Source organism: Gymnoscopelus braueri, assembly GCF_963280865.1.
Source record: "Gymnoscopelus braueri genome assembly, chromosome: 13".
NCBI classification, from domain to species: Eukaryota; Metazoa; Chordata; class Actinopteri; order Myctophiformes; family Myctophidae; genus Gymnoscopelus; species Gymnoscopelus braueri.
The window spans coordinates 35397082-35414182 of NC_137615.1; the positions used below are offsets into that span (position 1 = coordinate 35397082).

Below are 17101 nucleotides of genomic sequence, written 5' to 3' on the forward strand. Positions count from 1 at the left end.
TGCCCACCCAGCACTTAGGGCCAGACCGGTCTGCACATACCGATCAGGATGGTTTACCAGGCTAGCTTTCTATAGTGCTGCAAAGTGATACATTGCTGGTAAATGTTTTTTTTCCGTCAGAAATTCATCGAGTTTGAGGACACGTTGGAGTCGGAGAAGAAGGAGCTGCAGATGCAGGTGGAGTTTCTGGAGCTGCAGGGGAAACAGCTGGAGCTCAAGACCAAAAACTACTCTGACCAGAGTGAGTGGACAACTATGCACAACTACACGCATCCATTTACCTCTACAGACTCAAGGACCCCCAAATTGATTGAAGAGAAGATTTATGTTTATTCAAACATTTTCGACATTTGTCATAGAATTTCAAAAATAGCAGATGTACAAGCACAACGCGCTGTGAGCTTGTAGATCACCAACGTATAAAATATGGATAAAGGGGTTTAAATTATTGTGATGCGGTATTAACTACTTATGCTGCACCCCACTTCGAGAACCTCTGCTATAGACACTTTCAACATGACAACTATAACAATAGAGAACATTTCTATTCTGAAGGTTTGTAGGTATTCCGTTGCTGCACTCTACCCCCATTTGATTGGCTGCAGGAAAAACCCAGGGTTACAGCTTACAGCTGCCTCAGGTTTGCTGTTATAGCTAAGTTCAGGGTGTAATTTAATTAATTGTAGTTAAGGTTAGGAAGATAGCTATTTTAGGGTTAACGCAACAACACGCCCACGGGCACACCTCCAGGCGCAAATAACGGAGTCGGCATAATGTAATGTATATTGTATGTACAGACTACCTAGCACCAATCAATCCACTCTTTATTAATAAACAAACTCTAAAATTAGAAGATTTAGTTGACCTAAACACTGCCATAATAATGTATAAGGCCCACCATAATAAACTTCCACCCTGCATGCAGGAGCTGTTCAAAATGCGACAGACTCAGTACGAACTCAGGGGGACACGTGTATTTAAGAGGTCAAACGCAAGGACCAACACAAAAGGTAGATGCATATCTGTAAAAGGGGTAAGTTTATGGAACAGCTTGGATAAAGAACTGAAAATGTGTGCATCAGTCACAAAAAAAAAAAATCATAACCAAGGTAATAAATAAATATAAAACATTACAATAGAGGATCCTAATCATAAATAAGAACTAGTGAATACAGTCGAATAATGAAATACATAAATAGCTCTAAATATAGATTAATGCATTTTCTATTAATAAGTATGTATCAGTATCTACCTAGTAATGAAGGGTAGTGTAGTTTGGTGTTTTTTTTTTTGTGGCAATACTTTTATATAGCTACGTGATACTACGCCGAACTAGTTGATACTGTATTATAAATGAAAATGTATAAAATTCTAAATTCCTTTTTGATGTTTTCTTTTGTTTGTCTTTTTGTTTGTTTTTTTCTTACTTGGATTAGTAAATGTATTTATCAATTGTTTTTCAGTTTTGTTAAATCAAATTACGAAACTATGTTCATTGATCTGTTTTGATATTTAATTTTGTATTTAAATGGGATTGGCAAAATAAGCTTTAGCCTCAGCCTACACCTTTTCGGACCATTTTAAGGTGCTTTACTGGTATGTACTATACTTGTTTGTCTAAAAAGGACCAAAGTGAACTAACCTAAACCTTTAGGGACAGCGCCAGCTGCCTTGTGCGTAATTCACAGGTAGCGGGTAGTGCCAAAGGGGTAAGGCGGCACGGAAGATAGGGCCCTCTTTAGTGCTTTAACCTTTTAACAAAAGACTTTGCGTTCTTCTTGGTACTGAGAAGGGACTCCCTCTTTCTTTGGTGTTTCATGGTTCCTTGGGGGCTGATGTTTTCCAGGGCATCACAATCATTTTAAACACTTAATCCATATTTTATACATGGGCTAGTCAAAAATAGTATGAAAATAGTAACACAAAATCTTCTCTTCTCGGGGTCCCTGGCACAACATATTTTCAGCTGTGGGTCCGTGGCAAAATACACATCATTTTGGGGGTCCTTGACATGGAAAAGTTTGAGAACCAGTCAGTTAGAATAATGGGTATATTTGAACTCATTACTTTCATTTAAAAAATACAAGACAAGAGTCACTGATAATAATGTTCTTTGTTCTTGAATATTTTCTGTGGCCCACAGTCACTCGTCTGGAGGAACGCGAGTCTGACATGAAGAAGGAATACAACGCCCTGCACCAGCGCCACACTGAGGTAAGGAGGACACATCTCTGGAAATGTGTGTCATGGTGATGTTTCTCTTTGTTCGTTTGTGTCTGAAACTTAATTAATTAATTAATTTAGCATTTACCCTCTTTTGTCCCCAATTTAGTCATTAGATTGGATACTTTATTCGCAATTTTGGGAGACAGTACGGCAGTATACAAAGGTCGTTGCTGTTGGGCAGAAACCTCTTATCACCATATTTTAACTTCTTATGTTTTTTTGTAAGTTAACACCCTATTTGATCATACTACAGCGTCACACAAAAGCATCAAAAGTAGCAGCTTGTAGATCTGCTACTTTTGCTATTTTTTTATTTGAATCCTGAAAAGTAACAGTTTTGGACATTTCCACGATATGCTAAAAGGATAACACAACAAGCCCCGGGGGGTTTGTTTCCATTGTGGTCCTTTGACTCAATTCATCAAGACATACAACACTGAAAGCGTGGAAATAATACTTTAAACACTACAAGCCTCTATGAACTGCTGATTGCCCTCGGGCAGTTGTAAACACTGCCATAATCCACTGCATTATGTCAAATAGCAGCATAATCTGATTACCGTCGCTTACGTTTCACAAGACTTTGCCCCCAAAATGTACAGAATATCAAGTGAACTGAATAATGAACACCAAAGTAATGACAGTCAGAATTGCGGCATCGTATCATCATCTACATGAATTCTCAGCTATTATGTCATGTTGTGTCAGTCTATATCTAATCTCATAATGTATGGATGACCATTTCCATTCAAACTGCTGGCAATAATGAATCGAGTCATCAACAATTTCTTCAATCTTCAATCTGTTTTTAACAGTAACCTTGACATAATGCTTTTCCATACACCAGTGGTTCTCAAAGTGGCGTCCAGGGGGTCCCCACCAACATTTGTTAATATAGCATCACAATCAGTTCAACTACTTGAACTGGCTTAGGCTACAATGCGTAGGTCTGCTATCCTGTAAAAAAAATTAAATCAAATCTTTTTGGAATAATTTAGATTTTTGTTTACACAAATGTTCTCTTCTGGGGGTCCCTGGCACAATATTTTCATATGGGGGTCCGTGGCCAAATACAAATCAATTTGGGGGTCCTTAACCTACAAGCTCACAGAGAGCTTGTAGATCTGCTATTCTTACTACTTTTGTGCATGAACCAGGGCATTAATTATATTGAAAAAAGTTGAAATATTGAGATACAGGGTTTCTGCCTGACAGCAACGATACACTACCACCCCTGCACTGTACCTTGTGTAACATCTCTTTTGTCGTCTTGTGCTGTGTTCTCTATTCGTCTCGCAATTTTACAATATTGTACATTTCATGATCAAAAGGAGAAAAGGGTTACCCATACCTCTTACAGTTTTTGCAACAAATCATACATTTCATTTATTTATTTACTTATTTACTTTTATTCTTTCTTTCCCTCTGTTTCTTCAACCTACCAATTATTAAATAAAATAATAATAAAAAATAAAATGAACAAGTAATTCAAGGAGAAGCCCAGCTCAGTGGCCTTGTAACCACCTAAACCACCAGAGTGTCTGCCCTGAGACTTGGTTCGATTCCCCTGACCGGGTCATACCAAAGACTAGAGAAATGGCAATGGAAATGGGCAGGGCTTACTTATTATATGTGAAAACGTTCAAAACGTTTTTTGAATTGTTCAAAGATAGCTAAGTAGATTGGCAATTTTCAGTTATTCGTTGTGTGACAAAATATATAGGGCTTAGGTGGTTAATGATCTGCTGTCTCTTCTCATCCCAGATGATTCAGACTTACGTGGAATATATAGAACGCTCTAAAATGCAACAGGTGGGAAGTAACAGCCAATCAGAAGTCCCAGGCTGTGGACGAACGTGAGTAATCGACTGTGTGTGTGTGTGTGTGTGTGTGTGTGTGTGTGTGCGTGCGTGCGTGCGTGCGTGCGTGCGTGCGTGCGTGCGTGCGTGCGTGCGTGCGTGCGTGCGTGCGTGCGTGCGTGCGTGCGTGCGTGCGTGCGTGCGTGCGTGCGTGCGTGCGTGCGTGCGTGCGTGCGTGCGCGATCATCATTTGCATGTTTTATGGTTAATCTACGTATTCCTTCAATATTTATCATTTAGCATAGACTGGTGTGTTGTGGCATGTCCTTGTCTTCTGTCGTCTTTCTCTAATCAGTGTCTGTCTGCCTATCTGTCTGTCTGTCTGTCTGTCTGTCTGTCTGTCTGTCTGTCTGTCTGTCTGTCTGTCTGTCTGTCTGTCTGTCTATGTGCTCCCATGTGCACACAGTCAACGCCACACATGGAGGAAAAGGTAATTTCAACAAAGTCTCCCCCACCTGCAAATCATTGCTGTCGGGTGGAAACCTTGTATGAACAAAAAAATAACGTCCTTTTTTTATTAGTATTTGAAAAAAAATTAAAAATTGTGAAAACAGCTGAGTTTGTAGATCTGTTATTTTCAAAACTCAAAACTTGTATGATGATGTAAAAAAAAAGTTTGCTGTTACTAAAAGTTGAAATGCGGAGATACAAGGTTTCTGCCCGATAGCAACTAAATCTACCTTCAAACTTGTCCCCTTAGTGCTGTTAACCCATTAAGACCGGGAAAGCATCTGTCATTTTAGATTCTAACCACTTTAACCATTATCTTATACTTGGGCTATTCAAAAATAGCAGATCTACAAGCTCATCAGTGCCGTGCTACGAGCTTGTAGATCTGCAATTTTTTGCAAATCTTTGAATGTAATATGTTTTTTAAAGTGAACATTTTAAACTCAAATCTTTGCTTCTGTGGAGTCTACAAATGTCTTCTAAACAGTTTTTTTGGAGAAAAAAAAAACTTATGTTGCTATAATATCAATGGTTCTCAAACATTTTTCATGTCAAGGACCACCCAAAATGATATGCATTTGTCTGCGGACCCCCCCCATCTCAGAATATTTTGTTCTAGGGACCCCCAGAAGCAAATATTTGATTTAAAAATGCATATATATATATTCAAAGATTTGCATACATTTTCACGATTTCTTAAAAAAGAAAATAGCAGATCTTCAAGAGCTTGTATATCTGCTATTTTTGAATAGCCAAATAAATCTAAAGTGACACAGATGCGTTCCCGGTCTTAATGGGTCAAGCAACCAACCATCCTGCCCCTCAGTCAAAAGAATATCCCTCCGTATTCTTCTTATCGTTGCTGTCGGTGCGGACACCTCCGTATTCTAACCTTTTCTGTTTTTTTGTAAATGAATGCCGTACTTGATACTACAGCGTCACACAAAAGCATCAATAGTTCGCGCCGCGTTTCGCGCTTGTAGATGATATTGTAATAAATCAACAATACTGTTGTAGGGCTGGGCAATTAACTGCAAATATATCTAAACCGATATTTAGAGCCAATAACCGACTTATAACCAAATAATCGAGAAGCTATATATACATATATACTGTATATATATATTTATATATATATAGCTCAACACAAAACAATTCTAACATATTTTTCATAATCACTAAATTGATATGTTTCACTTTTTGTATAACATAATCGTTCGTTAATTGTAATCGAGGCAAAAGTTTGAAATAATGGTGATATTGATTTGAAGTCATATCGCGTGTTAGTGCGATGCACAGTATAACTATACAAATTGTTTTATTTATTTACAGTGCACACTCATTTCCCACTAAAGAGGCACATGCTACACCTTAAACAAATATATATTCTAACCACTTTCAACCTGGCTGGCATCCCGGTGTTCCGCATGTCATTACAGAACCCTAACATCCCCTATGTACCGGTAGTTGAACTGTTGGCGAAAATTCACCGATCAGCAAGATCACACGTGTCGCGATGCCAAGCTCACGACGTGTCACAACGCGATGCACTGTCTGTGAGCTTGTTGATCAGCTATTTTCGCTATAAATACAGCCGTGGCTTGAAATTGTGACTTGCCCATTGGCTGTAATATGATCAAGTAGGGCGTTCATTTACGACAAAACACAAAAAAGTTAGAATATGGAGATACGAGGTTTTCTGCTCCGACAGTGACGATATGCTGCTGCCGTGGCCTGCCTACCTTCTCCTCTGTCACCATCGTTTGGTTCTGTGTGCCTGACTATGCCTGTCTGTCTGTCTGTCTGCCTATCTGTCTGTCTCATATACCGTCTGTCTGCCTGCCCATCTTTACCGTATTTACACAATAAAACATTTTCCAGAGATAAGATTTCTTTGGCTATTCAAAAATTCAAATCTTGAACATTTGTGAAAATCTTTGAATATAGATACATTTTTAACTCAAATCTTTGCTTCTGGGGGGTCCCTGGAACAAAACATTTTGAGATGGGGGTCCGCGGCCAAATACATTTCTAAAAAATCTAAATCCTAACGGTATGTTGCTATATCAGTGGTGCTCCAACTTTTCCATGTCAAGGACCCCCCCCCCCCCCCCCAAAACTATATGTATTTGGCCACGGACCCCCAGCTCAAAACATGTTGTTCCAGAAGCACAGATCAGAGTTAAAAATGTTCGCTTTAAAACATACATTTTTACACACATATATATATTCAAAGATTTGCACACATTTTCCATGATTTAAAAAAAAGAAATAGCCAAAGAAATCTTAAAATGACACAGATGCGTTCCCCCGTCTTAATGGATTAATAATGTAATACTCTGGTTGTATAACATGGACCCACGTGCCCACGCACTTCTCATTTGGTTTACTGCAGCGGTTCTCTTCAACCTCGTTCTGGGTCAGCGGGCCCACTCGCTCCAATCTCCAAAGCGTCCGCGGGCCCACCCATCAGACTACTTAACACGTAGCGGTCGGATGGGTGGGCCGCATGCATTTTCATAGCATGTTATGATCAATCAATTGATTGTGTTCTGGCATGGATCAATAGAACTAGTGTAGTAAGACCTGAGGCGATTCTTTAAAAAAATCTAAATCCTAACAGTTTTTTGAAAAGAAATCTTAAAAAAAAAAAAAAAAGATTTTTCAAAAATAGCAGATCTACAAGCTCGTAGCGCGGCACTCGGTGCCGCGCTATGAGCTTGTATATCTGCTATTTTTGAATAGCCAAAGACATCTAAAGTGACACAGATGCGTTCCAGGTATCAATGGGTTAAGTTCCCATTCAGCAGTATCACTGCTGAATGGTGAATCCGTTTGTCCTGTTGAGTGTATTAGCGGCTTTCACCGGATGCGCCGCCGCCACTACCGCCCAGGAATACAGGAAACCTCCGACAGAATCCGACACAGACAGGATTAAAACACGTATCTATTGAAAAATACGGACTAATACAATGCAGACGGGATCCTAATGTCGAGTTAACATCCGGGGCTACAGGGTCAGCACTTTATATGTTTTCTTTGTACATGTACGGAGAGGTACGGGCTTTCCGCACGGATGTCCAGTGACAATTGGGGGGTAAAGCCCAAGACTATCATAGATACGAAAGTAAAAGTCAGACTCGATAAAATACATCTATGATAGTCTTGATCCAAGGCTAGATGCCAATATACATTTGTACTTTAATTCAAGTACATTTTTGAAGGCGTTTTACTTGTAACAGTATTTTCATATTGTGGTAGTAAAAACAAATCGTCTCTGTCGGGTGGAAACCTCATTATGTCCAAAAGTGTTCATTTTCAAGATTTGTTTTTATTCAAAAACAGCAAAAGTAGCAGATCTACAAGCTCGAAACGCGTCGCTTCGTGCCGCATTTCGAGCTTACAGATCTGTTACTTTTGATGCTTTTGTATGACGCTGTAGTATGATCAAGTAGGGCGTTCATTTACGAAAAAAACTCAAAAAGTTAGAATATGGAGATAAGAGGTTTCTTAGTGCTTCGTCCACCACTGCTATTATTATGTCCTTCCACACTCTGTGTGAGTCTCACGCTCGTCCGTCTCTGTGTCTCCCTGTGTCTCCCTGTCTCTCCCAGCAGCAAAGCGGAGCGCCCGCCGTCATTGAGTCTGTACCCCAACGCCGAAGGCATGGTACGTGGGGGTCACGGGGGGGCTAGGATGATGCCTGGAAAAGACACCTGGCAGGGCAGCGAGCTTGGCCAGCCCAACCACGGCTCCTCCGGCTATCAGGTGTGCCAGACACGGCCCCGGCTGAATCTCTCCCTGTGTCTCCGGCCTTGTTGTTGGAGGAGTGCAGGGGAGAGAGAAGGCTGGCCTTCACCACCGCCAGAGCCATATAAGGAGAGTTGCGTCACCTCCGTTCACTTCATCGGGCCAGTCTTCTACAGAGCCTTCTATTGGCGAATAGTGACAAAGCCCTGAACCGGACGTTTACGGAATGCACTGGAGTCTATGAGCGTTTGTCACTATTTCGAGTTAACATGAACCACGTGACCACGTGACGCAACTCTCTAATACAAGGCTCTGACCACCGTTCATCCTGCTATAGCCACATCCACAAGGACACCCCTCCCCCCCACGCCTGCTTGTGTCACTTTTGAAGATGCGTCATTTTGAATCAAGTCACGTGTGTGGCTTTTATCATAGGCTAGAATCCATGGAGTTTGCTAGAAAACATTTTGACTCAAGCAAGCAGAGGGGGTCCTTGTTTGCTTTCTCGTGTTTTGTGTGATTATTTTCCCGTGTGGTTGTGGAACATCAGCTTCCATGGTGTTGCACCGTGTACCTCGTGTCCTTAAGTGTAAAGCCTTGTGTTTGTAAGTGTACCCTCCTTCACATTGTGCAATTTCAACAGTTTAGGTGGATGTAGTTCTAGTTTTTAGGGACTGTTAAAATGCCAGATGTTCGGGCCACAAAGAGGCCGTGATGGCGTCGTAATACGCTTAGCTGCATGCCGAAAACAGCCGATCTACAAGCTCACAAGCTGAGCTTGTAGATCGGCTATTTTGCGGAGTGCGACATCGGCGAGTAACCAAGCATAAAATGACTTGTCTTAGTTCTACTAAGTAGTCCAGTAGTCCAGTAGTCCCTCCCTAACATTTTCATCTAGTTTCTATTTATTGACGAAATTGTCAATGCATTTAGTCATAGTTGTAGTCACCGCAGCTTAGTTTTAATTGTCGGTTTACGAAATTAACACTTGCATGAATCCTGCTCCCATGCATTAACGTTCTCAGTCGCCACGACTGATTTCCATAGAAAGCCAGCATGTCTTCTCTGGAAGCAGTTTTCGCAGCTAAAACAGCCCATCTACAAGCTCTCAATGGGTCGCAGACACATTGAGAGCTTGTAGATAGGCTGTTTTTGGTTATTATTTTAAGATTCGAGCATTTGAAGTGTTCAAACTAGCCATATGTTCAGACGCATCTTCCATAAAACCCTAATGGTCTGGGATATTTCATAAAAGCAAAAGTTAAAGCCTCAATTTGTGATTCCTTCACCTGTTTGGCAGTATGAAGCAGCAGGAACTAAACCAAAACATCATGATATTACATATTTTGTTAATTGTTTAGGAAACAGGGGCTCCTTTCACACTGTTGGCCATACAACATGTTTCAGTGGTGAGATGTTATCTTGTCCTCCTCTCCCTCCCGCACATGAAAGGAGGACGGCTCCGAGTCGGACTCTGTGGCGGCCACGCCCAGCAGCGCGGGGAGCAAGTCCAACACGCCCACCTCGTCCGTCCCGTCCGCCTCCGTCACCCCGCTCAACGAGGGCTTCCTCCCGCCGGCGGAGTTCGACGCCATGCGGACCGGCGGCGGCAACCGCAGGAAAAGTGCCAAACGCCTCAGCCGGAACATGGAGGTGCAGGTGTCGCAGGAAACCAGAAATGTTAGCATTGGTAAGGAGAGCAGTGGTTCCCAGAATAATTTTTTCTTCTTTTTTTCGTGGAGCGAATTGTTTAGGAAACAGGGCTAGTGTGTGTGTGTGTGGGGGGGGGGGGGGAGGGGTTATATCAGCAGATATACAAGCTTTGAGCTTCTAGATCTGGAATGGAATGCAAGTATGCACTCAAATGGTACACATTAAAGGTAGGATAAGTGATTTTCTTTGTTTTTTTTTGTTTTTTTGTTAAAAAGGTTAAAGTACTACTGTATATTCTGATAGTAATCACTGCTACAGAGCGTTTGTTGGGTCACAGGGGTCTCTCCAGCTCTTTAGTAAACAGAATATAAGTACATTTTCTGGTAGGTGACAAAATGTAAGCCAATCAGGAGGAGAGAGTACTGAACATGCATTTTCAGAGCTGGAGAGACATGGGAGACTCCTTTTACTGAACAAACACTCTATGCTATATTCTACGCTATTTAACACTTATTTTAACCAAAGCAAATCACTTACCCTACCTTTAATTACTAATAATTGATTGGACTTGAGTTAAGTTCATTTCCCTCAAAACAATTAACATAAAACGCTGCCTTTTAAGATGTTGATTTTTGAGGGGGTTTAGCAGATGCAATCTGCTCTACAAAGAGACAGAGACATCGTCATCTGCGACATCTATTTCATCCGCGACACCTATTTGTCATTGGCTGTCCTGGCTGTCCTTCACTACTTTAAGCCAATGGGGAGCATTGGGGACACTTCCCCGTTTAAGCCAATGGGGAGACGGCCCGTCGTCTGCAGTACCACCCCTTCCGCCCCCTCCCCTCCCTGAGGAAATCAAGGCTTCTCAGTCCTGATTGCGGACTATAGACTAAATGCTAGCGTGCTTCCTCAGACCTAGTTGGACTATTAAGTTATTATTTGGCCATGTTCACCCTGACTTTAATCTTCGCTATTGTTGGGAAGACCTGTGTGTTGTCTAAGAAGGTTGCCAACACTTATATAAAAAACATAATTAGTGTTTAGCGGCGCACATTCAATGTGGCTCAACAACGGGGGAAATACCAAAACGCTCGCCCCAAAACGCTAGCGTGCTTCCTCAGACCTAGTTGGACTATTAAGTTATTATTTGGCCATGTTCACCCTGACTTTAATCTTCGCTATTGTTGGGAAGACCCGTGTGTTGTCTAAGAAGGTTGCCAACACTTACATAAAAAACATAATTTGCGTTTAGCGGCGCACATTCAATGTGGCTCAACAACGGGGGAAATACCAAAACGCTCGCCCCAAAACACAGTTGCCCCTGGGCAAATCCGGCGGTATTACAGGCAAATCGGCAGTATATAGAATGGGGGGCGAGTGTGTTTTGGGGCGAGTTTTTTTTAATTTTCTCATTTGTTTTCCGAGGCGAATACGAGCCCAATACTTATGGAATACTTTCATTGCCGTAAGCAAGGAAATACTTCGTTTTGTTGTTACTTTTGGGTAAATGTATTTATGTATTTATTAAGTAGCCGTGTAATAAGCGGGATAATGCATGGGGAGGTAGCCATTATTGAAATTTAAAGCCCTTCAGGGCGATTAGGCGAGAAACAAGCAGGTCTATGATAACAATCACACACACACGCTGACAAGCCGCACACACACGGCGCGCACACACACGGCGCGCACACACACACACACACACACACACACACACACACACTCACACACACACACACACACACACACACACACACACACACACACACACACACACACACAATACAGCATGCATCTGCTAATAATATGACTGTCAAGTCATATTCATTCTTGTTTTTTTCTTTGAGGACTTTGAGGGCCGGATTGAGATGGTCAAAGACCCGGCCCTCGGGCCGTATGTTCCAGCAAATAGCCGATCGACAAGCTCACAATGCGACGCAACACCTCAATACGGATGCTGGGTTTTAAGTGGCTAAGAAGCCACGGAGATACGGTATTGATGCATGTTTTCTGTCATGCTTTGTTATGCAGGAATGGGGAGCAGTGACGAATGGTCTGAGTTTCAGGAGATCATCGATTCCACCCCAGAGCTGGACATGTGTGTGGACCCCCGGGTCTACGGAGGAGGCAACAGGTAGGAAGAGCTCGAACCAAACCACAAAGCACGTCGCTGTCGGGGCAGAAACCTCTACAAGCTCGAGCTTGTAGATCTGCTATTTTTGAATAGCCAAAGTATAAAATAATGGTTATAGCTCAAATCTAAAATGACGCAGATGCGTTCCCGGATTGAATGGGTAAACGCCTTAATTGATCACACTACAGCGTCACACAAAAAGCATCAAAAGCTTATCGATCTGCTACTTTAGCTAATTTTGAATCCTGAAAAGTAACAGTTTTGGGACGTATGATGGTTTCCACCCCCGAAAGAGAGGAAACAGAAGCTACAGCAGTATCATCTTGGTCAGAGGATACGGCTGAGCTCCTTCTCAGCTGTCGATGTGTTTCAGTCCCTCCCAGGGCATAGTGAACGAGGCCTTTGGCATCAACACCGACTCTCTTTACCACGAGATCAAGGACGCCAAGTCGGACATCATCGGAGACGTGGACGCGGGAGCCGAGCTTCTAGGTACAAAACTGAACCTGGACCGACAATCAGTTTGGTCGGTTGTGTTGTGATGTGATGCGTATCGGAGAGGCTTAATACTCCAATTTCTGCCTCCTCCGTCATCTATCCTCCAGCATGGCGGTGTTACGGTGAAATTGGTGACCTGCCGAAATATGTGACCATCTTGTGGACTTCACATAACTTACATGGAGGTCTTTAAATACGTGGCCTAAATACCGCTAGGTTGAACTCTGCTAATAAACAAACCGCAATGATGATTACGTTCCGACACTGACGTTATGTGATGTCTACCCAAATGTCACATATTTCGGCAGATCACCAATTTCACCGTAACACCGCCATGCTGGAGGACAGATGGCGGAGGAAGCGAGGAGGCAGAAATTTGGAGTATTGGAATTCAGCTATAGCCACTTAGACCCTGTCTTATCCTTGGTTGTATGACGGTGTTGTGCAACAATAGCCGATCAACACGCTCACTATGCGTCACGATGCAAGGCTAGATTTTTTGGCATTTGATTTTATTGTTTTAACATTTTTGAAATAATTAAATGAATAAATAAAAGAAATAAAATGCTTGCCCAAAATAAGAATCTCAGGTTGAAAGTGGTTAGACCTAGTTCCAAAATAAAACATGCTGTCTCTGAGAAGCCTACAGTACATCTCACAATGCACATTTTAACCTGGAAATACCCCAAGGCCTAGCTCTAGCTTTTACCACAAAAGGAAAGATTCTAAGTTTGAAAACTTGCAAGGGGAAGTTTCGCCTCCTTTATCCTCTTCTGAGCTGAAAGCCCTTCTTGCTGGCCAGATGAAAGCGAGACCTCACTTGAAACGTATACTGTATCTATCTGTCACATTATCTAGTCCAAGGGTTCTCAACCTTTTCAGGCATAATCATATCTGAACTGGGGACCCCCTACCCTGACAAGCACTTGGAATTGTAGAAGTTGAGCCATTGCATTTAGTTTGACTCGGTTCCACAGATAAATATTGCGAAAATAGCTGATCTACAATCTCACAACGCCTCAGCTATTTGTAGATCAGCTATTTTCAAAACAATTGCCTCTTTCTTATATTATTTGACAATTTGGCCAATGTTTGACCATTACAGTATAGTTTGTTGATTTCTTTTGACACAGTAAATGTCTTATTTTTATTTATTTATTTCATTTTAGAGGTAATGTAAAGTTCCTTAAATTGTCACTTTAGAAATGTTCAGATGCCCTGTGCACACTTATACTGTATGTTGGTTTGTTTACTGTTGAGTGAGAAAACAATGTTGCATAATTATATTATAGTCATGGTAGAAAAGTGTTCAAGTGGAGGAAGGGAGGTAGGGAAGGCAGCTTGCCAAATGCATGGAACCAGCTGAGGCCTGTGTTTGTTTTATGTTGCATTAAGTGGCGGCCGAGCGTCACATGATGGCGAGGCTGTGTACACTGGATCCGACCTTTGACCCTGCATGGCCCAGGCTGGACAGATATATATCCCATGATATCCCAGCAGCACATGTCATCCTTCCATCGCACAGCCCAGAAAAGCTTGCTTCTGCCATGGTGGCTGCACCTCCCCAACCTCCCCCACACCCAGCTTCCTATCCATGTTGTTATGGGGGCGGCTGACACAGAATTCATTTAAAAGATTTTGAGATTCTGTAGGATTCATCTTACGTTTGAACCCTTGGTTAATATATATTTTTTCATTCAGTTTTCAGTGTTATGGGTTTTTAATTCAATGTTAAACTGGATTTTCTCATCACTTATTCTAGAGGATTCTTTTAAGACCTGAGGCCGATTCTACAAATGTCTTCTAAATCCACAGTTATTCTGAAAAACTTATGTTATGCTATATGTTCTAACGTTTTCATGTCAAGGACCCACAAAAGTATATGTCTTTAACAGCAGACCCCCATCTCAAAATATTTTCTTCCAGGGACCCCCAGAAGCAAAGATTTGAGTTAAAAAAAATCACGATTTTCCAAAAATAGCAGATCTACAAGCTTGTACATCTGCTATTTTTGAATAGCCAAAGTATAAAATAATGGTTAAAGTGGTTAAATCTAAAATGACACAGATGCTTTCCCGGTCATAATGGGATAATAATATCATCTATGACTTGTAATAGGTCAAGTTCATTTCAGCCAATTGTGAAGGGGGAAGTGGGTGTTGTTTCTTTATTTTGCTGCCTCTGAATGGTTTGGGTTCAGTTTGTGGGGCACATTGAAATAAGGAAATACAATTTGACACGCCCTCTCGTTCATCTGTTAACCTCTCACTCGTTTTGTTCTTTTTGTCCTGTTTTTTGTACACGTCTGCTGCAAACACCAATAGGGGAATTCTCAGGTGTGTATGTGAACCTGGATTGGTTGGTATCCCTCTCTGTCGCACCCATTCGCACTATTGATTGATTACGTCTCCTTTCTCGTTTTAAAACGCCATGTCTGAGTGTTTAGACCAGTGGTTCTCAAACTTGTTTCATTTCAAGGACCCCCTGTAACTCTGAGAGTGTACTAATGGAACCTCTCAGAGTTACGGACCTGCAAGGGTTCCATTTGGAACCCCCTCCAGGAACCCCGAGGGTCACTGGACCCCAGTTTGAGAACCTCTGGTGTAGATATTTATCAATAACTGATTGCTATCAACTACTTAAACCCTATGCTTTGTTGTACGTCATAAAACGGAAATAGCTGAGCTTGCAGATCGGCTATTTTCGACGAATGTTCGCCTATTTTTGCAGAATGTTCGCCTATTATGACATGCTCAGAATAGAGACGCTGGGGTTCATGTGGTTTTGCCTTTAATTATTATTAGACATAAGAGGACACCATTCACTTCTCTCATTATAGCTCTTCTGTGAATTGGATACCTCCCAAAACACCTTACTGTAGTGATTATCTTTTTTCAGATGGTTACCTTTTGAAAAAATAAACACATTTTAGAATCAATTTGCTCATGAATATCCACTGCTTGATTTCAACGAGTCTCTAATTATCCAAATGATCACCAAATGGCTCGGCGATTAGATTTGATTGGACAGCTCTATACAGTAGTTACCAGTGGTGGGAAAAGTACTCTGTTACAAGTAAAAGTCCGGAATTCAAAATTAAAGTAAAGAGTAAAGAGTAAAAGTACAAAAGTATTGGCATCAAAATGTACTTAAAGTACCAAAAGTAGAAAGTACTCATTATGCAGAATGTCCCATTTCACAAGTTTTCAAATGTATAAAATGTATACAAAAGCTTTTGAAAATAGCAGATCTACAAATGGCCAAATATATATAGTGAAGTGGTTACTGCATGTTTTGTAATAATAATCTAAATCGACAAAGTAACTAGTAACTAAAGTTTTAAAATAATTGTAGTGGAGTAAAAATTACAATATTTGCCACTGAGAAGTAAAAGTACAGAAAATTGGAAATACTCCAGTAAAGTAAAAAAAATCCTCAAAATTGTATTTAAGTACAGTACTTGAGTAAATGTACTTGGTTACTTTACACCACTGGTATATTCTTGGAGTTTGCTTTCACCGTCTGTTAACAAGTGCTTATTGGCGTTCCTCTCTTTTCTCCCATTCCTGCCTTTCTCTGCAAACCTTCTATCCTTCCTCTCTCCTCCTTCCCTTCTCTTTTCGCCACCAGTCCGTGATGATTTTTTCGGTAAGGTGTCCCTTGCCTTATTAACAGTCTTGATCCTATTGGTGGTTTATACATGATGATGTCACTTCCTGGAATGTGCTCCTCGCTTTGATGTCACAAACCTCCCTACTGCCCTTGAACAGCTTTATTTATTTATTATTTCATCTTTATATCAACCGTGTGTTCCATCTCCCCATGCACTGGTTCACTCCATAAAAGAGCCCCTCTTTAACCCATAAGCCGATTCTACGAATGCCTTACAAATCGTAGTAGTTCTCACATTTTTTAAAAAATGCTCAAAAATAGCAGATGTACAAGCTCTCATCTCGCTCACGAAGTGAGCTTGTATGTCTGCTATTTTTTAATAGCCAACGCTAACAAAATGACACAAATGCTTTCCCGGTTTTAATGGGTTATTTATTCCTTTGCGTTTCAAAACAGGTGCTAGATTAAAAAAAATAGCATACAAGGTCGAACAAAAAGATCCTTACACCAAGTACTAACTCCTATTTGAAGGACTGTTACTGCATCAATGATGTTTCAATGTCACTGCTGCAATAAAATTCCTTCAAATGGGAGATAGGATAAAATACAGGCATTTAGAGCTTTGGCAATCCATCATTTAGCTATATCCGTGGTCTTATCTGACCTGTTATGTCAACTGCACATGAAGACTTCATTCAAATATGGTGCAATAAATATTTGCAAAACAATATTTGCAACACTGGCAAGCTACTGCGAGGAGGTAAAGGTTCATATATATTCTATAATATTCTCATTTATTTTGGGGCGGCTGTAGCTGGGCGGCCATAGCCAGGTGGGTATAGTAAAATAAATTTCTACAAATCAATCCTGGCATCTGTCTAAACACCATGTCATCTAAATAATATATTTATATGGC

General features: G+C 41.2%; 1 protein-coding gene across 1 annotated transcript in view; it reads left to right on the plus strand.

Annotated features, from left to right (window-relative positions):
* mapk8ip3 (mitogen-activated protein kinase 8 interacting protein 3) overlaps positions 1–17101 on the plus strand; it is a 58347-nt gene that overhangs the window by 14190 nt on the left and 27056 nt on the right. Inside the window, exons 2-10 of the mRNA XM_080447323.1 lie at positions 121–241; positions 2144–2214; positions 3991–4082; positions 4492–4515; positions 8150–8204; positions 9738–9975; positions 11973–12075; positions 12449–12567; positions 14898–14909. Of these exons, the coding sequence (XP_080303449.1) occupies positions 121–241; positions 2144–2214; positions 3991–4082; positions 4492–4515; positions 8150–8204; positions 9738–9975; positions 11973–12075; positions 12449–12567; positions 14898–14909 (835 nt within the window). The remainder of the gene's footprint in view (positions 1–120; positions 242–2143; positions 2215–3990; positions 4083–4491; positions 4516–8149; positions 8205–9737; positions 9976–11972; positions 12076–12448; positions 12568–14897; positions 14910–17101) is intronic.